Source organism: Talpa occidentalis, unplaced genomic scaffold, assembly GCF_014898055.3.
Source record: "Talpa occidentalis isolate TD23 unplaced genomic scaffold, MPIMG_talOcc4v2.1 talOcc4.7, whole genome shotgun sequence".
NCBI classification, from domain to species: domain Eukaryota; kingdom Metazoa; phylum Chordata; class Mammalia; order Eulipotyphla; family Talpidae; genus Talpa; species Talpa occidentalis.
The window spans coordinates 100,623,034-100,644,772 of record NW_023605083.1 but is presented as its reverse complement, the minus strand read 5'-3'; the positions used below and the strand labels follow the sequence as shown (position 1 = coordinate 100,644,772).

The window sequence follows — 21,739 nt, the reverse complement described above, 5'->3', positions numbered from 1 at the left end:
AGGCACCTAATAAAATCACATCGTCAGTTGCACCCACTCACCCTATAGATCCCAGTAGTCCCCTAACCTCTCCATACTGCCAGCAAGATCTCTACAGCTGTGCTTTGTCTCTACTCTCCCTCTCTGCCATTGCTTTCATCGGGGCCTCTTTTGTCTAGCCCAAAGCTGCTGGTGACCTAATGCAGCTGGATGGCCAGCCAGGGACAGACAGACAAATGGCAGAGCTGAGCCTGCTGTGGCATCAAATAGAGATCAGATCTTCCTTTGAGGCAGCTGATTCCAAGCCTTGGCTGGACATTAGAAGCACTCGAGCACCTTTCAGTAGTTCCAAATGCCCAAGCCTTATCCTGGAACATTTAAATCAGAGTTTGGGCACAGAGGCTGTTTTAAAATCTTCCCAGGTGATTCCATTATTCAGTGAAAATTGAGGACCATTGCCTTAAGCTCTAAAATCTTTTAGTTGAAGACCACTTGCCACCTCCAGGCACTCTGGTGAGGCTGTGGTCTCCCTAGAATGCCTCTCTGTGTCAGATCCCAGCACTTGGGGTAAGCTGGAAGGTATTGCTAATAGGGTCTGGTGGAGGTTAATGCCCCCACGGTTGCATTGCTTTCATTCTTGCTTTTTCAGCTTATTCCTCTAGATGTACCTGGCAGGCCGTTGAGCCAGAAAACAGTTAAACCTTGTAGAATTGCAGTCCTCTCTACCTCCCAGGCCAAGGCAGATTTGGAGGGGTGGCAGCTGCTGAAGGCTAGGAGAGAGTGATGTGGGAATTTCCATATAAGGCCAAACCTGCTGCAGCGTGCCGGCGTGCCTGCCCCCCACCGCCTCTCAAGAGCAGCTCTCCTCCCACCTTGTTTCTGAAGAAAGAGCTCAGGCTGGAGGGCAGCTCTGCCACAAAGTGCCTTTAGCCCCCTCTCATCCCCTTGTCTGTGTCCTCTCCTTAATATCTTCAGTTTTCTCTCTTCTCTCCTTATCCCACATGCCCTGAAAGACAAAGTTCAAAAACTCATGCTTGAAGATATAAAGTAGTCGGCTAATATCTACCACACCCAGTGCTGAACCCTTGGGTGTACAGGGAACTGTGACAGGGTTCGTCTTCTAGGAGTTCCCTGGAAGAGATCCCAGACAGTGGTGTTAGAAGTGTATACCTTTAGAAGTGAGTAGAGTCTGTAAGACTAAAGGTAAAAGGGACTGTCCATAAACATTGTGCTCTAGTTGATAAAGTTCTTCCCACAGGGGACTGGTTAACAATTCTGAGACCACTATGCATGGGTGCTGGGATTGGGCAGCTAAGTAAAGGAGTGGTGGATGGTGTGGCCACTGTTGGAGTGGGAGGTTACAGGTAAGCTGGGAGAAAGGCTAAAACAATTCATGTGCCCTGGATTAGATGTCAGAGACATCAGTGTGTTTAGCTTAGTGGAGACACATAAGGAGGAGAATGGATGCTAGATCTGGAGATACACACACACACAGAGGGGGGTATGAGGGGAGGAAAGGGGGGAAGAAAGATGGGTAGAGGCAGGGATATGGGTATACACACAGGTTATATGTGCCTATATTTCCTTGTTCTGCCATCTGAGAAAGGCTGGAGACAGTGATATTCCAACAGCAATGAGCATGCCCAGTGCCTCATTCTTGTTTTTTAGTTCCATTCATTCTCCAATAAAAAGAGCCAGGCTCCTTGGAGAAATGACAGATTCTAGGACAGGGGCAGGAAATACTGAGGCTGCGCCTGGAGCACCTTGGAGGCCAGATAATAAGGAAGTACTTTGAGAAACACACATGTGCACACACTGATGGGGGATGTCAGAGAGACACAGGCCAACTGAAAAAGTTCTCAATGTCCAAAGCTGGGAATGAATAACAAAATAAACAGTGTAACTGGATTATAACCCAAAGTATAAAAGAAGCAGCCATGAGTTCATACTGATACAGTAAGTGATTAAATAAAGATATAAACAAATAGGAAAGGAGACACACTTTTCCTGTGGAATATATACTCTATGAAATACTACTCCACTATTAAAAAAAAAAAGAAACAAAATAATGCCTTTTGGGACAAAATGGGTAGATCTTGAGGTGATTTTGCTAAGTGAATAATCAGAAAATGAAAGACAAATACCGGATGGTTTCACTTATTTGCAGAGTATAAATAACCAAAGATCACATACTGGCAAAGCACAGCAAAAACAATTCTTAGATTCTGAAAATACACTGGTTACCAGAGAGAATGGGGGAAGGGGGGGAGCACAGGGAAGGAAAGGGATAGGTCATTGGCTTGGGAGTATTGATAGATAAGAGGGTAAGTGAAGTGTGCACATAGGGGGCGTGAAAATGTTACCCCCAAGAGTTATATAGCTATGACTGTCAAATTAAAATTTTTTAAAAAACTGGAAACAAAAAAGAATTCTAAATGTATGTGTCTAGAATTAATTCCCACTCCTTACATGTGGACTGCACATAGCGACCTCCCTTCCAAGATGACAGTATATGGACAGAGGAAAGGAGCAACTTTCCAGCATAGAAACCTGATGTGACAACCTCAGCCAGGTGGTCAAGGTTACCATCAACACTGCTAAGTTCTGTGCCTGGACAGGACTTGAAAAAGGGCATTTAACCTCTCTGACCTTCCTTCTCCAAAAACTATAGCCCATTCCAACCATGAGAAAAACATTAGATAAATCCCAACTGAGAGAGATTCTGTAAAATTCCTGACCAGTGTTGTCATGAATAAGACAAGTCTGAGAAACTGTCACAGTCAAGAGGAGCCTGAGGTGACATGACAACTAAATGTAACATGGGATCTGGGAACAGAAAAAGTACAGTAGGAAAGAAATAAGCAAATCTGAATAAAGTGTAAACTTTAATCATTCTGGATCACAGTTGGTTTCATTCATTGTAACAAATTGTACCACACTTATCTAAGTGTTAATAATAGGGTAAACTGAGGGGGATATGGGCTCTTCATACTAGTGTCAGTAACTTTTCTGTAAATCTAAATCTATCCAAGATAAGCATATTTTAAAAACAAAAATAAAGAAATACCTCCCTATAAACTGGGGGGAGAAAGGAAGTCACTCTAACCCAGGGTACTCAGGAGGGCTAGGAAATGGGATGCCACTGGACTTGCCCTTGAAGAAGGGGAGATAACCCCCCCCACCCCCCCACCCCCCCGGCCAGGAAGTCCAGACTGGCTTCCAGTTGCAGGAAGGTGGGGCTGGGATCTTGGGAGGGAAGCTGAAAATGGTTGGGCTTAGGTCATGCATGGCTGTTACCAGACACTTTTTCTCCATCTGCCTGTAGCCCTGGGTACCTCCAGGGCTGTTTATCCAGGAGCCTCTGTTTTCTGCCTCTATAGAGGGAGGCCTGGTAAAAGCTGGCAAGTGAGAGATTATACTGGGAATGACTGTTGAGCCTTAAACCAGCATTCTTCTCAGGACTAGTGGCACTATAGTTATAAACTCTTCTGTCTGGTTAAACTCAGCAGCAGGACCAAAATTGGGGAATTCAGGACTAACTTGTCCATTGGTGGTTCCATCAGCCCTTGGAAAACTGGTGGCCTTACCACCTTCCCCCTCATGTCCTAAGCTTGGGGATGAGGTAAGATCTACAGCTGTTCTGACTCCCTCTGTCAGGGTTGCCCTCCCCCAGTGCCTGTGCCCGACTCCCTGATCTTCTGCTTACCTGCCTCTTAGGAGGCCTCTCCTACTGGCCTGCTCACAATGACCTCCCACCCCAAGCTCCTCCTTCCCCACACCTTTATTTTTCATTGTGGCCCTTCACCACTTAGCACGTTGTACACATTATTGTACTTGGTCTGACTAAACAGAGAGTTCAGCTTTGCAAGGGGCAGAGATTTCTGTTTTTGGGGTTTTTTTTTTTTTTTTTTTTTTTGACTACTGTCTTCTTAACACCTGGAATGGTACCTGGCACATAGTAGGTGCTCAGTAAACATCTGTTAAATAGATGAATGCCATTGGAAGTGGCTGCTCTACTTTTCTGTTTTTCATATAAAGTAATATCCTCGGTTATCCACAGTTAACTCTGTTACCCGAGTTACCTGCAGTTAGCCAAAAACACAAGATATTTTGAGAGATCCATTCAAGTAAATTTTATTATAGTTTATCATTATAAATGTTCTGTTTTATAAAGTTAATATTAATCTCTTACTGTGTCTAATTTAGTACATATCATAGGTATGTACTTATAGAAAAACATAATGTAATAGAGTTCAGTACTGTCTGTAGTTTTGGGCATCCACTGGGGGTCTTGGAATCTAGCCCCCGTGGATAAGGAAGAACTTCAATATCTGTAGTGGAGATGATGCCAACCACAGATTTTGGGGGACAGATAATCATTTATTGAAAGATCCTCAATAATCCACTTCTTATCTCTAGCAGAACTCCTCTCTGCTGCTCCTGCCATCTGTTCAAGCTCCTCCCTTCGGAACCTCAACCTGACAAGTCTGATCCTTGTGCCATGAGTAATTTTTAAGACCTCTGACTTCTTTCTGGCCTCCTCACATGACATTTCCCACCAGCTGTGTTCAGACCTTCATCTTAGCGCTGAGCCCTCCGAGGCAGCTGTTTGCACACTTCTTTTCCCCTTTGGATCGTGAGCTGTGTGAGGTGGGGACTGTGTCTTACTCATCGCCATCCCCAGGACCTGGTGTGCAGTGCCTGTTTGTAGAATTAATGCTATTTGGAGAAGTTGTCCCTGTTCTGTATCTCCTGCCCCTCAATCAACCCTACAGGTTAAATAACCCTGGCTTTTAGGATTCTACAACCTTTTTGTCCATGGCTATCATTTCTATAAACCAACTTTTGTTTATTTCTAGCCCCTGTCAAGTCCTGACTTGTGTGAGTCCCATCTCTGAGCCACCATCTCTGCTCCTTTGTGGGAGCCCAGCTCTACTGGAGGAGGATGGCTTCCTGGGGCAGGTGCTGGAGCTACCGGGGGAGGCATTTCTGAGCAGTATATGGAGCCTGAGGGGAAATGAGGGAGGACAAAGCCAGCCCTGGGAATGTGTGTAATCTGCCAACTGCTACCTGTTCTCAACCAGAGGAATAAGGCCTCAGGAGAAGCTAGATGTTTCTGTTGGTGGCACCAGCACCCCATCAAGCCTTTCTGCTCTTAGTTCACCATGCCCTTCCTCCCCTGGCTCCTGGTAGCCCTGGACCTCATGGGTGCAGTGTGCACTTGGCCATTTGACCTCTGGGGTCTGTTTCCTCCCGTACTGGGTACTTGATGGTGAATCAAGTCCTGCAGCTCTGATGGACATGATTCTCTACCAGAAAGAATCTGTTTCTGTTGAGGACAAGACTGTAACAACTTCCCTGTCTTTTGCACCTGAGAAGAAAGCTAAGCTCGAGTCCTTTTGATCTCTGTCTTCCTCAGCCTCTCTCATTCCTCCAGCTCTATCCCGTGGGACTGCTCCTGCCCTGTCCCTTGCCTCCCCTTCCTAGCCACATCCCTTCCCCCAGCACTGTCCTCTCAGCCCTTAGTGTTTCCAGCTCTGACAGGCAATGGACCTTGGACTCTCTCTCTTTAGCTACCGTTATCTTGGGCATGATCCGCTTAGGGACATCCAGAATTGCTGCCAGTGCTATTCTATTGGAATGGCAGCTTGCTACCTTCGAGAAGCCAACTAATGATCTTGCCTTTTACGGGGCTCCTTAGATGGCTCAGATGGCTGAGTGATGCAGACCAAAATCCTGAGTCATCCCTGGCTGCTTTTTTCCTCTCCCACCACATACCACAAATCCTTTCGGCTGTCTTCACTGTATCCCAAGTGCAGCCACTGTCACTGCACTTGTCAGGGCCACTGTTCCCTCTGCCTCCCTCCCTTGTCTGGGTCAGAGTGCTCTTGTGAGCCACAAAGCCTCAACCCTTTCCTGGGTGCCCCTCTGCTGCAGTTACATACTCTGGGGCCAGCAGACTCTGACCACCTCCTGCTCCTTCCATTCCTACCGCCAAACCTGTCCACCGGCTTCCTCAGACCAGTTTGAGCTGGTCCCTGCCCTGTGGCCTCAGTCCTCTCTTTCTCCTCCACTTGGTCTCTGTTCCCAGCACCAGCCAAGAGCAGTGCTAGACACAGAGTCTGTGCTAAGTAAATGTTTGTTTATTAACATGAGTCCATGAGTGAATGAATCAGTTTATACCTAAACATCTGTCTAGTGGTTTCTAACGTGATTACATAGCTTTTCAGGCAGGCCTTGAAAAACTTCCCCTCCCCTGCACCTTACCATCAGTAGATGTGATTAAACCTAAAGTAGAACTGGGGACTTAGGCTGGTACCTCAAGTCCACAAGTCCAGACATAAGTCAGATAGATGATCACCTACCTCCTCTAGGAGTCTTTTAGGTCAGCTTCAAAAACAGTGACTCACCAGGAGCAGAGGTTATGACGAGGAATATCTATGCAAGCAGAAGAACTGGGAAGGATAAAGAGCACAGGTACCAGGTGGAAACTAAGAAAGGCAAATCTATAAAGGTGGGCTTTAGTGGTTGGGATCTTGGGAAAGGAGATGGATTTGCTTCAAGGACTGGAGCTAAAGAAGTAGGCTTCCTTGCTCTAGAGCAAGCCAGCATGCTAACCTGTACCAATCCTGTTTAAGTCTGGATACTCATACATATACTCTGTTCTTGTTTGTATGTAGTTTAGGCCTGAGAACCATGCCTTACAGGAAAATAATTCTTATATTGTTCATGTTTGGCTGTGCTATGGGCTACAGGATGCCAAAGGAGAGGATGCCAAAGGTCAGGCTTGTAGGGGCAGAGAGAGAAGGGGACACTGCCCCTGCCCTTGAACAGAGGATTGAAAATAAGGAGAGGTAGAAAGCTTGTGGGTGGGTAGGTTGACATCTACGTCCTCTGAAGCCTCTGTTCTGTACAGGGTGGGGAGGGGTGGGGGGCACTCATATAAGGTCATGTGAGTTGTGCCAAAGTTCTCTGTAAGTGATCATTTCCACACAAAGAACATGTTGGCCTCAATGAGGCATTCTACTGGTTTTCCTATTTCCTACTGGTTTTCCTATTTCTGTTCCCATTGTTTGGATTGTCATAAAATTTACTATGGTAAATATTTTAAGTTCATTGGCATTAAGTACATTCTCACTGTTGTGTAACCATTGCTGCCATCCATCTCCAGAATGTTTTCATTTTCCCAAACTGAAACTCCATAGCCACTCAACACTGTTTGTTCTTTTGTGTTTGACTTATTTTAGTTAATGTTTTCAAGGTTCATCCATATTGTAACATGTATCCGAATTTTTCCTTTTTTATGGCTGAGTAATACTCCATTGTACGTATCTACCACATTTTATTCATTCATCCATGGATTGACAGACACTGTACAGTCTCCACATTTTGGCTGTTTGTGAATAATGCTGCTATGAACATGAAGGTGCACATTTCTGTTTCAGTCCTTGCTTTCAGTTCCTGTGAGTTTATACCTAGAATTTGAGTGACTGGATCATACAGTAAATCTGTGTTTAAGTTTTTAAGGAACCCCTGACTGTTTCTATAATGGCTGCCATTTTATCTTCCTACCAACAGTGTATTACCATTCTCATTTCTCCACATCCTTGCCATACTCGTTATTTTCAGATTTTTAAAAATTATAACCATCCTAGTATGTGTGAAGTAGCTTATCATTGTGGTTTTAATTTGCATTTCCCTAATAACTGAGCATGTTGAGTGTCTTTTCATGTGTATATTGGCCATATGTGTGTCTTCTTTGAAGAAATATATACTTCTTTAGCCCATCTTTTTTTTTTCTTTTCTTTTTTTTTTTTTTTTTTTGGTGGGACCCTCGCCGGCAGCGGGGAATGAACCGGCGCTGCAGAGGCTGCTCAACCGCTGCGCCACCAGGGGAGGCCCTTTAACCCATCTTTTAATTGGTTTTTATGTTGTTGAGTTGTATGAGTTCTTTATGTATTCTGGATATTAATCCTTCATCATATATGTGATTTGCAAATATTTTCTCCCCGTTTTGGGGTTGCCTTTTCACTCTCTTGATTTTGTCCTTCGATGCACAAAAGTTTTTAAATTTTTTTTTTTTTTCCAAATTTGGGAACGTCTCATGAATAAGAACCTTTAGCTGTTGGAACACTGACTTTGTAACAGCTTTGCAGAGATTTGGGGGTAATTGTGGGTTTCTTAGATTGGATCCTAGGTGAAAAAGTTTTTAATTTTGATAAATTTCCATTCATTTTTTTTCCTTTGTTGCATGTGCCTTTTGTGTCACATCCTGAAAATCATTGCTAACTCCCAATGTTTTGAAGCCTTTGTCTTCTAAGAGTTTTAGAGTTTTTTGTTCAAACATTTAGTTCTTTGATTCAGCTTAAGTTAATTGTGGAAAAGTGGGCACTTGGTGTTTGTAGTGTCCTGCTACCATGGTGGTTAGGTGGGGTAAGGAGGATGAGAGCTCTTCCCTGCTTTCTTCTGCCCCCATTCTTGGGAGCAAGGTGGGCCTTGGTTGGGTGGTATCTGCTTTCCAAGGAAAGCTCCTCTGGCAGAGGGTTGGTTGCTTGGCGAGAATGTGTACATCTCGCTGTCCAGTAGCAGCCCAAGCCAGTGAGCCAGTCTGGCACAACAGGTGTAAGAAGGAACTTCCTCACCTTGGCAGCAAGTGAAAGGGGTCCTTGTGTTTTCTTCTCCCTTAAAAAATAAGTTTAACTGCTCCTAACAATTCCCTTTGAAGACAGAGGTTAGCCAGTTGAAAATACCATGAATGGGTCATTTCCACAGGAGCCCACCATCTCCTCCAGACCACTGCAACTTGTACAGTCAGAACCACTAGTCCTGCTCCTCTTCCTGTAGCTCTCAGGCTGCAGGCCCAGGTTGGGCACCACACTGGACACAATAGCTCCTCATTGTTGCTTGGGATTAACAGATGGTCTCCCCTCTTGTGGGCTCCTTCCTGTTGTTTCTGTGGAAGCCCTGTGGAAAGCCCATACTACTCCTGGTTGGGACCAGAGCTAAATCTTGAAGAGGGGCCTCCCAGGACAGGCGCCTGCTCAGCAAGTGTCACTTCCAGCAGGCGTCACCTCACCACACTCTTTTAGTGTCTTTTTTTTTTTTTTTTTAATTTTATAGAGGCATGTTTATTTATTTATTTGTTTGTTTGTTTGTTTTGTTTACACATGCACTGGGTACAGCCAGAAGCACGGGAGGGTGAGAGAATTCACCAGAGCCAGAGCAGGGAGCAGAGCAGGCAGAAGGACCGAAGTACACTGCTGAGGGGAGCAGCGGGCGGCAGGAGAGGTCTGCGCGCCATGTGGGACCCTCCTCTGGTGGCCGGGGAGCAGACGGGGATCGAACCAGTGCCGTAGAGGCCGCGGGCAGGTTCGCAACCCAGCGCTCAACCCCTGCGCCACCGGGGAGGCCCTCTTTTAGTGTCTTTCACAGAGTTATACGGTTGAAATTTTATTAAGGAAATTATAAGTGGATCTTCATAAAGGACTTTGTCACCGTTGTCTTAATGTTGTCCATTTGGCTATTGTGAATAATGCTGCTAGGAACATTTGTGTGCAAGTTTTTGTTCAGATACCTGTTTTCAGTTCTTTGGGGCATAAACCTTGGAGTGGAATTGTTGGGTCAAATGGTTATTCTGTGTTTAGCTTTTTGAGGAATTGCCAGACTGTTTTCACAACAGCTACTCCATTTATATTTGAACTGAGGAATATTTCTATCCCCATTTTACACTTGTGGAAACTAAGGCTCACAACTGGTGATATGCCCACAATTACAGAGATGATGAGTGGCAGAGCTAGGTATTCTATTCCGTGGGTGGATTCTGGAAATGTAAAGCTGAGTTCACAATAGACCTTTGAACCTCTGTGGAAAGGAAGGATTGGGAGCACAGTCATCTTTGTTTGGGGCCCTTACCCTGTCATGAGATAATGGGTGCCCAGGTGACAGGTCTCCCAAGCTATAGCTATAGCTACCAGCCTGACGGGCCAAGCATTCTCCTGGGCAGTCCATTGTGACCAGATAGGTTTCATATTGGAAACTCAAAGGACAGGGTGTGTGTGTGAATTTCACGTCCCTCCAGAGGAGGTGTGTGAGTTGTGTAAATAAACCAAGGACCTGAGGGCTCGCAGGAAGGAGACTAGGGCACATCTAGGCCTCCGTGCAGACACCATCACTGGCAGCTGTGCTGTGGAGGATAGGAAGCTGCCCATAAACCTTGTGGGCATGGTAAAATAAGCAAGAGGCTGACAACACCACTGAGCAGGGGGTCTTGATAGCTCCTTGCTATGCAAAGAACAGGAAGGAGAAAGTTGTGCCTCATGAGTACCTCCTGTTGCCCCTGGGTTGTCCCTGCTGCCCCAGGCCCCTGATCAAGGTCAGCAAAAGGCTCATCTGAGCTGTCAGAGGCCAGGCAGGGGCTTTGCTCCACCAGGTCTGCTTGGATCATGACCTCTTAGGCATGTCTTTAGGCCCCTTTTCTGCAGATCTTTGTACTTTTCTCCTAGAACATGAACTTTGGAGTGTTGCTCACTGGGGAGGACTGGTCTTGGAGGGACATAGGGTCAGGTAACCTGCTGTACATCTGGATGGCATTTGGGTAGTTAACAATGGTAACTGCCATTTCAAGAGAGAGTGATTCATGAGTCACTAGGCACAGGGCATAATGAGCAGCTTGGCAGTAGCAGGATGAACCTGGAGACATCCTTTTTGAGCTTGACCAATGCATTCTTTCTGCAAGGATGTGGGGTCTGGGAGTGGGTGCCTGCAATGGGGTGAGGTAGTTGGCAAGTGCTTCTCAAGGGCCACCTTCCTTCCTTAGAAAACTTGGGTCTAGTCTACTCAATTTCAAGGAAAGCTTGTGGCCTCTCCTTGGACCTGGCTCCAGTAGCCTAACCAAGTCTCCAGCATGGCTGCCTGCCAGAACTCTGTAAGGGAGCTGTGGGCACCACGTCATCGCCTTTGGGAAGACTGGGCTGGTCATGTTCCTCTCTGATTTGCTTGTGGCAAGTTCAGCAAGCCCCCCCAGTGGGTCACACCTCATGGTCAACTACAGGTTCTGTCAGTAATCTTGGGCATGACTCTGCAAAAGTGGTTGTAAAGACCGGAGGGAAAAGATGCCCAGGAGAGGCCACATTTGTTTCAAGTGCCTCCAAGGGGCTTCAGGTCCCTTGACCACTATGAGCCCCAGCTTGCACATCTATAATGAGGTCTGTAATTGTGCCTGTCTCCTCTGGCTGCCATTAGAGTCAGTACCTACAGTACTTATTTAGGGCCCTGTGTAGCCCATGTGGGCTACTCAGTGAGTGATGGATGTTGTCCCTGCTGCAGCAGCTCCTATTGTAGGTGTGTCCTCCATGTCCTGCTGGAGTGCACTGCACCTGCTTTCTGCAGCGTGCATTTGTGCTGGCTGACAGTTGCACTGGCTGACTCCTGGTTGTTACCAGGAGCAGTGCTTCCTGCTCCTTAAGTGGGTCAGTGTAAGTGTGACCAAGTAAACATAAAATGCAACACACATGGTCAAGTTATTGTACCGCAGTGTTTGACTTCATTGGTGTGTCTGCACAGATATGTATTCTTTCCACTGGAAAAGTCGCTCTTCTCTGTGGGTTGCTACCAGAGGAGTTTGTGAAATACGGAACTGTTGCAGGACCTCAGGCAGTGGGTGGAGTTAAACTTTGCCTTCAAAGGTACTTTCTGACCTTGAGATTTGGTGAGGAATTCTTTGCTGTAAAGTAAAGCCTTTGGTTGTGTGGGTCTCTGAATGGAAAATGGGAGATGAAATGGATGATTCCCATCCATCCAAGCCCTGTATGTGGAACTGCTTCTGGTCTGGAAGCACAGCTCCTAGAGGAAAGGGCCCCTATTGGCAGCTTTAATTAGGCCCCTCTCCCTTGTTTCTGTCCTACTCTCATTCTGGCTCTTAGAAGTTCACCTTCCCAAGCTTCCAGTATCCAACAGAAAATAGAGAAGGTCTGTTTTCCAGTGCAACTCTTCAGGCTAGGATGGTGAGCTGCTGTGTCAGGATCTTCCTAAGCGGGCCTCTGACAGGTGCCTCCATTGCAATGGACAAGTGACAGGTAGGAAGGCTGGGTTCTTGGCAGGATGTGGTTATGTCTCTAGAGAGAGGCCCTTGTCTTGGCCCTTCTGCATGTTCACCTCATGCTTGAAAGATCTTCAGCCCGGTGGTAGCTCTGCTGTCTTAGTTGGTGCTGTGTGGAGCCAGAAGAGTATCAGAGGCTCCTACATGACTCAGTGACATTGCAAGATGAGGACTGAACCTATAACTTGGTAGCTTAGCAGAGTCAGATGACCTGCACACAGCCATCCCTTTCTTGGAAAATGAAATAGGCAAAACTAGGTGACACTCATCCTCAGAGAAGACCTGGATTCCTAACCTCTGGAGGTACAGAATTAGGGCAAAGAGCTTGTTTGCTGGTTTCTCTGAGGACAGCATTAGGGGTGAAGGGATCCCTGACTGGATCTGGGTTATAGCCCAGATGGTTGCCCTTGCTGTCTCAGCACACGGCCCATCCTCCCTGTGAAATGACTTAAGGAGCACATTGTCTCCCCAGTGCTGAGATAGCTCCAGGACAGCAGAGGTGGATGCCAGCCCTGGAGACCCTTGGTGAACTCTGTGAGTGCAGGGGTGTAATTGAGTGAAGAGTAATGGGGTAGATGGTGACAGCGTTGTAGCCTCTGAGGGCTGTGAGGGTAATCAGAGAATGTGTGGACATGGCCTGACACTCAGTGAGCACACAGAATGTGACAGCCATATCACATCAGCACACAGGCACTATGAGGAGCACTGGTGGCAGTGGTGCTTCCTCCCTCAGGTGGTGCTGTTGAGGATTGGAGGGAACTTCTTATTCGGTGGTTGGTGTGCACCAGGACCAGTTTTCCAGCCTTCCTTCCTTTTTTTTCTTTCTTTTTTAAGATTTATTTATTAATACAAGAACCGGGGTATAGGTCAGAGGCGCGGGAGGGTGAGAGAATTCACCTGAGACAGAGTAGGGAGCAGAACAGGCAGACGGACCAAAGACACTGCTGAGGGGAGCTGCGAGTGAGGCAGGAGAGGTCGGCCACCCCATGTGGGTTTCTCCCTGGCCAGCCGGGAATCGAACCCATGCTGCAGAGGCTGCGGACAGCCCCACAGGGCAGCGCTCAACCCACTGCGCCACCTGGGACGCCCCTAGTCTTCCTTTCTTTTATGGCCACTGTGTTCTCTCCGTTTCCTATTCTATTCTGTCTCTGTAATGGGACTAGGTGATGCCTGCCACAGTGACAGATATTTACAGGGGCATGAAAAAAGTTGTAATGAGGTCCTGACGAAGAGATAGTACAATTCTCACCTTCATTCCTAGCCTGTTACACTTTTGCCTTTCACTAAAGCTACTGAAAGTCTTTCTGGAAGAAGGAAGAGCCCTCATTTCACACATGAGGCAACAGTCCCAGAGAGGTTGTGGGAAATCTTGTGCTGGGCTTCGTGACTGAGTCCCATGGCCACACCCAGCTGCAGGACTGGCTGGGAAATCTTGTCTGTCACTGGTGGCCATGTGCCTCATGAATGCAAGGGCAGTCCACGAGGGGGTGACCCAAGCCTAGGAACGGGTAGTCTCCCAAGAAGAGTTTGTACCCCTGGGAGGGGAGAGGGTGGTGCCCACTGGGTTGGTCCATTGAAAAGAAAATACTGGGATTTCTGTTGACATGTTTATTGTCCAAATTTAACTTACCTGTGTAAGTGTGTTACAATTTATAGTGTTTTGGCGCAATGATGCAGGTAGATGACTTACCAAATCTGTGCATCTGTATGTCATAGATGGGACTGTGCATTGTGCACTCATGGGCCCTAGGGTCAGGGCAGGCATTGAGGGCAAGAGAGTCACCTTAGAAGGGCCCTTCTGCCCTCCCCTCTCCAGCTCTGTGATCCCACTCCTGACCATTCTGGGAATGAATCCTTTGGACATGTTCACCCTTCACAGCTCACATCCTAATCCTCACAGTGTTCTCATTTCACACCCAGAGTACCCTGCCTTTTCTGGAGCCACAGGGTATGTGTGATTATTCACTGGGGAATCAGAATTCTGAAGTAACCACCCTTAATTTGCCCAAAGATGGTTCAGGTGGGTGACTGGCATAATACCAGCAAAGGTGTGGGAATAAAGCTTCTGAAGAGTGGAAGGCTAGAAGGATCATGTGGGTTCTGCCCTGAGCTGGAAGACACATCCTGCAACTGTGGGGACAGTGTTCATCTGGGGAAGGGATTGCAGGCCCAAGGTGTTAGGGAACCACTCCAGCAGAAGGTGAGCAGGAGGTAGGTCCCAGGCTACCTGCCTAGCCCACTGCTCCAGAAAAACCCCTCTGCTTGGTGACAGGACAAACACACCCAGCAACCTCCCTTAGCTCAGGAAGCTTCCACAATTTCCTGCCTGGTAGAGATACCTACCATAAGGCTGCTTCATTCACCCAGAGCACCAGGCTTGACTTAGGTATGGACACCCTCAGTAGAGAGACTCTCACTCCTACAGGGATCAGTTCTGAAGCAGGACTCATACATAGCCAAGGGGGCATGCTTTTCCCCCACCTGAAGTTGGAGACTTCCCTGGGAGCCTTGCCTCAAGACTCTCCTACCCTGCCACTTCCATCCTGAGCCAAGGGTGAACAAGATGAGCCCAGGGGCCCATAAGGAATAGCTTCTTGGAACCTGGAAGCTGACTTCCTCTCCTGTGGGCAGGAGGGCCTGTGGCCATGTCAGTGTGGGAGCTCTGGGAATGCAGCGCCCCTCAGGTCTGGCTCCTGCAGACCTGCAACAGGGTGGGAGGAGGGAGGGGGTGGTAAATCAGGAGAGCTCCGAGATCAGCCTGAAAAGTACCAGCAAGAAGGTTGGAGCTTATGGAGGGATCTGGAAGCTTCATCCTCCCTTTGACAGATGACAGCTTTCTGATCATGGGAAATAGTTGGCCTGAGCTGAGCATCCAAGACAGACCATGTCCTGATCTTCACACCCAATCCTTTGCTTCCATAGGAGAGACACACCTATGATGCAACCCCAGCTGGTTGTCCTGGCCTTTTCCCTCCTGCTGCTTCTCCAGGAATGGGGATGGAGGAAGTAGTAGACTCTTGGGGGGAACTCAGCTGGGAAAGCTGGCTGCTGCCCCTGAGCTAGGAGCTGGGAGTTGTCCCCTTCCCTGCCGGGATTGCCCTCCCTAGGCTTGCTGTCAAGGTCTGTAGGAGCACCTCCTTGCTTCTGCAGGGAGGAGTTTTGCCTGTTGCAGCAGCTATGGTGACCTTTCTCCTTTCCAAAAGTATCCCTCTGATGAGGCCAGTGGAGACCAGCAGATGCAGGACTCAAAAGACATCTTCAGAAGGTCCTGTCAATTAACTTGTCACCTCCGTAGAGGTGACTTACAGCCTTCTTGTCTTGTTTTTTTGTTTACTATCCCTAATTTCAGTGTCTAACTGCCTTTGCTGTCAGAAAAGAAAGAAACGTCATGCTCTGTCGTTCCAGAGCTGGTCAGGCAGCCCTGTTAGGTGGCTGTGGATCATCCTGCCTGACCAGCTTGGCCTACCTTTAAAGCATTTATGATGTGTGTGGCTCTAGCCTGCCAGCCCCACAGCCTGCCTTTAAGGATGTGGCTTCTCCCTGGCCTCCTCCTTGCCTCTAAAAATAACCTTGCTATTTTGAAATAGCACCACCTCCTCTGGAGCTTTTTCTCACTGCTCTCTTGGATCAGTAACCCCTCTGAGACTAGGCTCTTGGCTCCCACTGTCATCCAGCTGTCCTCATAGCGCTGTCCCCTTCCTGTCTCCCCCTTCCTCCAGTGCTAGTTGGGATATTGTTCTCCAACTGGGATGGAATGTCCAGCTGGGTGTCCTCTAAGAAATCCAGGCCTATCCCCTGGGGGGATAGATAGGTAGGAAGTGGGGCTGCCAGGGCCAATAAGGCAGAGTACACTCCATGCCTTCGTTATACTTGGGGGTTTGCACAGCTATAAGAGGCTTAATGACCAAGGAGTGACAGGGTTTAGAAAGGATCTGGGGATGCTGCAACAATTTGTTGCCTTATTGTGCCCCCCTCACCCTTCTTGTGACTCCAAGTGACTCCCTGCCCTGTCTTCTTGCAGCCCACAACCCTCCCTCAGGGCACCATCAACATGAACCAGTGCACGGATGTGGTGGATGGCGAGGGCCGAACAGGCCAGAAGTTCTCCCTGTGCATTCTGACCCCTGAGAAAGAGCATTTCATCCGGGCAGAGACCAAGGAGATCATCAGTGGGTGAGTCTGCTTAGTGTCATCTGGAGGGGACACTTCTGCCCAAGTTGGGGCTCCCCACAAACTGGGTAGTACTGCCGTCACTTTCTTTCCTCTTCTGAGTTCCCTGTCTGTTCACAGCGCCACCGTGTGTCCCATCACCAGGCCAGAAACTGGCCTCATGTTCCCTGTGCCATTGCTTCATCCCTAGGTCTGCGAACACTTGCCAAGGCTGCCCCCTTGTGTTCTGCTTACCCAAGGACCTCCCTCTGCTGGCACTGCTCTGGTGCCAGCTGCCATGTCTTCCTAGGACCTCTCACTGCTCCACCTCCATTTTCACTGCACCCCCAGGCTTCTGTCACTCAACCAAGAAGCCTCAGTCCCCAAACCATATCTGAACGTGCCTCTCTTCTGCCTAAAATGTCATCACCTGGGGGTTCAGTACAGGTTCCTTGGCTGACCATGAAAGACACTTACCCTGCCCGCCAGCCTCACCCCACCACCTTCATGTCCCTGAACTCTGAACAACTAGTTGCTGAAAACCCCTTCTCTCTCCCCTTTCTACCTTTGCACCCCTCCATCTGTAATGACCACTCCTCCTCCATGCTGTTAGTCAGCCTAAGCAGCCACTCTTCTGAGATGCTCTCCCCACTGAGGCATTTATAAAAAATAGGGTTTGTCTGTTAGATGTGTGGCTTCCTCAGCCATTGGTAGGCCCTTGAGGGAGGAGTTGTGTCTCTGTCATCATCCCGTGCCCCATGCCGGAGCCACTCTGATACTGCTGCACACATCAGCTGCTTTGAATGGAAGGAATGGGAAGTCTCTGGATTATATCTCTCTCCCTGAGCAGACCCTGTGCAGAGGCTTGGGGGAGCCCTGGGACATGGAAAGCAGACCCAGCCATTCAGATAGTTGACAGTGCAGGGGGTGAATTGTCAAGGCCAGCACACACAGTGCATGCTACATGGTGGTGGACCAAGCCAGGAACTCGGACTTTGGATCCTGGAGAACCTCACTCATGCTTTGGGGCTTAGTAAGCTGTAGGAGGAAGTACAAACCAGGAGTTCAGGGGACCAGGCTGATTATGTCAATATAGAGTAGATGGAGTTAGAAAGTGAAGCCCTTCAGTTTCAACAAATGAAAGACCTCTCTGAGCACCAGCCAGAACTGCTGTGTGAGGAACCAGGAGCACTGCCCCAGTTTTTGCTGAGTTAAGTTCCACACCATGATGGGGGTAGAGATCTGCCTTTCCATGATTTTAGCCCCAGAACCATTTAAGAGTATAAAGGGCTTGTATGGAGTTCTCGTCCTTCAGTTGGAGACTGTGGCTCAGAAAGCAAGGGGACCCTGACCCAAGGGTAACCCCAGGCACGAGTGACAGCACAGAACCATTTGCATGTCTTGTTCACACTTGCTGCCACAGGCTTATCTAGCAGACACACCCAAGACAGGGTTCCACTGTCCAGTTGGATTCCTTGAGTCTCCCCTTGGGAGCCGGCTCTTCCAGGGAAGCATCTGGGTGACAGGGAAAGCATACCAGTGTAGGCTGGGGAGGTGTGCCCTGGGACGGTGCACTCTGTGCAGTGGTGGCATGTCACGAGACTTTAGGAGAGTAGTTATGTCTGGCATTAGTGCCTCCTTAGGTAGCTGAATCCTGCCATTAAACACTTGGCATAGACTAGGGGTCCTCTGCTGTGTCCTGAGCCCCTCTCCTGTGGCCTCTGCTGTCAGTGTGTACAGGGCTTGCCTTTCCTATGCAGCTTGGGTAGGCAAGGTCATTAGTGGACTGAGATAGGAGGTATGTGTGTCCTTGGGGTCCTGGGTGGTCCTTTGGGTGAGAGGCTTGTGCAGTAGCTTTGTGTCAAACCAGAGCAGAATAAATCACTTGGTAATTTTTCCCCTTTCTTCATCCTGGGTCTGACCCTTCCTCATCCTGCTTGGTAGGCAGGGCGCTCTCCACAGCATCCTACTCCCAGGCCCCTGCAGACCCTGGATAGCAATTTCCTCAACTTCCCCACAACAGGACACTTGCCCTCCTTCAAGGTGTTGGGCAGGGTGGCATGCCCTGGGCCTCCATCACCTCACCACCTAGCATGGCTCTTTTGTGGGTAATTCATGTGTGGTCCCTGAGGCCCTAGGATGGTTCTAAATGCACATGTCACTAGAGAGATACAGGTTCTTCTCTTGCTAGCTTAAAGCAGGAAGAGTGGGGACAGTCCATCCAGCCTTCTTTCTGGGGTCTTCTCTGACGCGACCCCTGAGTATTTGAGGACAGCAGAGGCAGCCACATCTCCCAGGGCTGGTTGAAGAAAGTTGATCGTTTCCTTGCCTTCATGCCAGGAGGTGCTTCCAGTATGTTTGGGGTTTAGCTTTGTTCAACTTTCAGAAGAGGTGGGATTTAGACAGAAATTGGCAAGGAGGGAGCTGTGCCCTCCAACCAGGCCAGGTCTGGGCTTCCCTCTTCTTTGTGCACCTACCTTTCAGCTCTGATTCCCACCCACCCATTCTTTTTTTTTTTTTAAGATTTATTTATTTATGCATACAAGAACTTGGATTCAGGCCAGAGGTGCCGAGGGTGAGAGGATTCACCAGAGACAGAGTGGGGAACAGAACAGGCAGACTGACTGAAATACACTGCTGAGGGGAGCAGCGGGTGAGACAGGTCTGCTGCACCATCTGGGTAGCTCCCTGGCTGGGGGGGGGATCGAACTCTGGCTGAAGAGGCTGTGGATAGCTTCACAGCGCTGCACTTAACCCCTTGCGCCACCAGGGAGGCCCCCCTCCGCCGCCCCTAGTCTTATCCTGGCTCTGTCTTCACAATTGGGGAGTTTGCTCAGCCACATCCCATGTGCATTCACCCCTTGCCTCTTTTTCCTGAGTGAAGTTTATTAGCGTAACATCTGGATGTCTCTAAATGCTTTCTACTAGGCTTCTGTGATAAATCTGGGTGCAGGGGGCATATATTGGTCATGTGTGCCTGGGCTGGGCATCTCTCATCCTTAAGCCATAAGCACTGCTAAATGAAGAGTGGGGTGCTCGGTGGGACCACCCACCCATTCCCATCCCTGCTGTGCCCCAGAATCTCAGGCTTCGTTCATTAGGCACAGGAGCTCCAGAAGCTCCATTTAGTCAGCAGTGCAACCACAGCACAGGTCATTTCACTTCCTTCAACGCCTCATCCTTGAGGCTCTCAGATCTGTGTAGCCTTCGATGTTGCCAGTTCAGTCACTCGACCAGTCTGCAAGGGCTCAGGGCACCCAGAAGACCTGCACCTTCCTGTCACATTCTGAGCTCCTGGGGGAGTGATTACCCTTCTAGATAAAGCTTTAAAAGGGAACTTCTGCAGGAGAACCTTGCAGTGCCCAAAAGAAATTTCGACCCCTACAGCAGGTAGGAAAGCTGGTCTTTCCAATCCTACAAGAATATAAACTCCTCACATTACATGTAATGTGAGGTCCTGGGAGAGTCTGCTCAACCCCTGGCTTTGCAGACAGTCATAGTCTCCTTTCTTGCTTTGGGACCATGTAAAAGTCACCTGTGGGACATGTGTCACAGGACCCTATCACACAGGCGATTGTTCATTCTACCAGCGAATCAGTATTACCTGGGCTGGATGAGGATAGCTGTGATTCCCACACACAAACCTGCTTCCCTGGCCATCAACTGTCAGCAGCACAATGGGCACACCTTCCCGAGACTGTTCCAGAATGCTGCTGGTTATGACCTGCCATCCTGCCCTGTCTTCCCTCTCCTCCAAATTATAGATGCATCTCTGAGTACTAAGGACATAAACCCTTATCCCTGTCCCAGGCTCAAGGTGCTGCTAGTCCTTGCAGCCTCCATCCAGGGTGCTGGCAGTGCAGGCTCTGCCTTTCTTTGCTGCTAGCTGTCAGCACTGGGCCCTAAACTGGCTGGCAGCAGACCAACACAGACCCTGGGACAGAACACTTGGCAAGATGTGAAACAGGACCTATGGTACCTTGCCCTCTGGAGAGGATGCTGGGGCCACTCTTCATCAAGCCCCTGCTCTGCTCTTCCTGTCCCCCTTTCTCCAGTCTGTTCTTGCTCTCTCTATCTGTTGTAAAATTCTGTACAGTGGAAATAGCTGTGGCCATGTCATGGCCTCAGAGATGAGGAGACTGAAGCCAAAGGGACTGGGTACCACCTGAGTTTGTGGTGAAAGGGTGACAGAGCCAGATCTAAATCCAAGCCTGTTTCTCTTTCTCTATTTCCTGCTGCCTTCCCTGTATTGGGCTAGCTGATCTGGTACCAGGTCTCTGGGCAGGGTACGTGAGTAGCTCTGTCAGGTCTTTCCTAAGGCTGAAGTGCCTAGCACCCCCCACTGTGCAGCTGGGACCCAGAAGTGAGTGAATGAGTCTGAGAGGTCAGCTCAGACTTTTAAAGTGGCCTGCCACAGGGAACTTTGATAGCTAGCATGACTCCTGGTTTCTGGCCTCAATAGGCCTAAATGGCTCCCAGTTGCAGCCCAACCATGTGCTTGCCGAATTCACGCTTGGAGGATAGTTTAGAGCTACATCTCAGCCTTGAAGATCAGGTTGGTAGTGGGAACAAGTGATGGGCCCTGTGGTCAGGCCTGCCTCCACCAAGGTGCAGCCTGCCTCAGGGTCCCTTCCTGCCTATGGTCATTGTCAGTCAGCCACAAGTCTAGTCCCACGCAACCTGGGCTTATCTTGCCCCGGCAGTGGCAAGCTCTAATATTGGGTGAAACTCTCCCCACTTAGGTGCCCAGCAGCCTAGCCACTAGGTGGAAGTAGGAAGTGTTGGGCCTAGTGCCTGGGCCACCCAACAAGGAGGGTCCTTGACCCTGAAAACAGAGGTCCAACTTGGCACTCTTTCCTCTCTCCCCAGATGGCTGGAGATGCTCATGGTCTATCCCAGGACCAATAAGCAAAACCAGAAGAAGAAGCGGAAAGTGGAGCCTCCCACGCCGCAGGTAAGTGATAGGTTTGCCAGAAGGCTTACCCCCTGTGGAGCTAAGGCGAGGGGAGAGTGCCCCAGGAGGTTAAAGGTCTTCAGGACACAGCCTGAAATTAGGGGTGGGGAAAGAGGTCAGGTTGAGGCTGAGGAGGTCACTAGCCCTGCACATTCCCTCAGCCTCTGTGTGTGGACTGCACTCTGCACACTCCATTCCAAGTCACAGGGGAAAATCCCCTGTGGGCCAGAGTGACCCTACTGGTGTGCTCCAGGGTTGCCTATGGGAGGGACCGAGTAGCAGTAGCCCCGTGTGTTCCTGACTCTGGAAAGCTCAGCTGCTGGCAGGCAGAGTATGATGGAGGAGCTGCTTGCTGCAAGCTCTCCTTGTGCTCCACAGTCCAGGAAAGGACTCAACTGGTTCTGCTTCCTACACAGAGATGACTCTGCAGACAGCAGGCTGAGAGAAAAGCTGGACAGGAGGATCTAAGAGTGTCCCGGTTGGATGAGGGTTTCTCAGGGGACCCGATTGTACTGTTGCTCTGAGCTTTGACCATAAGTGGAAAAAACTGGCACTGGCCT

General features: G+C 49.0%; 1 protein-coding gene across 2 annotated transcripts in view; it reads left to right on the top strand.

The window, feature by feature from the left end:
• MPRIP (myosin phosphatase Rho interacting protein) overlaps positions 1-21,739 on the top strand; it is a 127,381-nt gene that overhangs the window by 62,086 nt on the left and 43,556 nt on the right. For both annotated transcript variants that reach the window (XM_037495344.2, XM_037495343.2), the window contains exons 4-5: positions 16,098-16,249; positions 21,095-21,179. In XM_037495344.2, the coding sequence (XP_037351241.1) occupies positions 16,098-16,249; positions 21,095-21,179 (237 nt within the window). The remainder of the gene's footprint in view (positions 1-16,097; positions 16,250-21,094; positions 21,180-21,739) is intronic.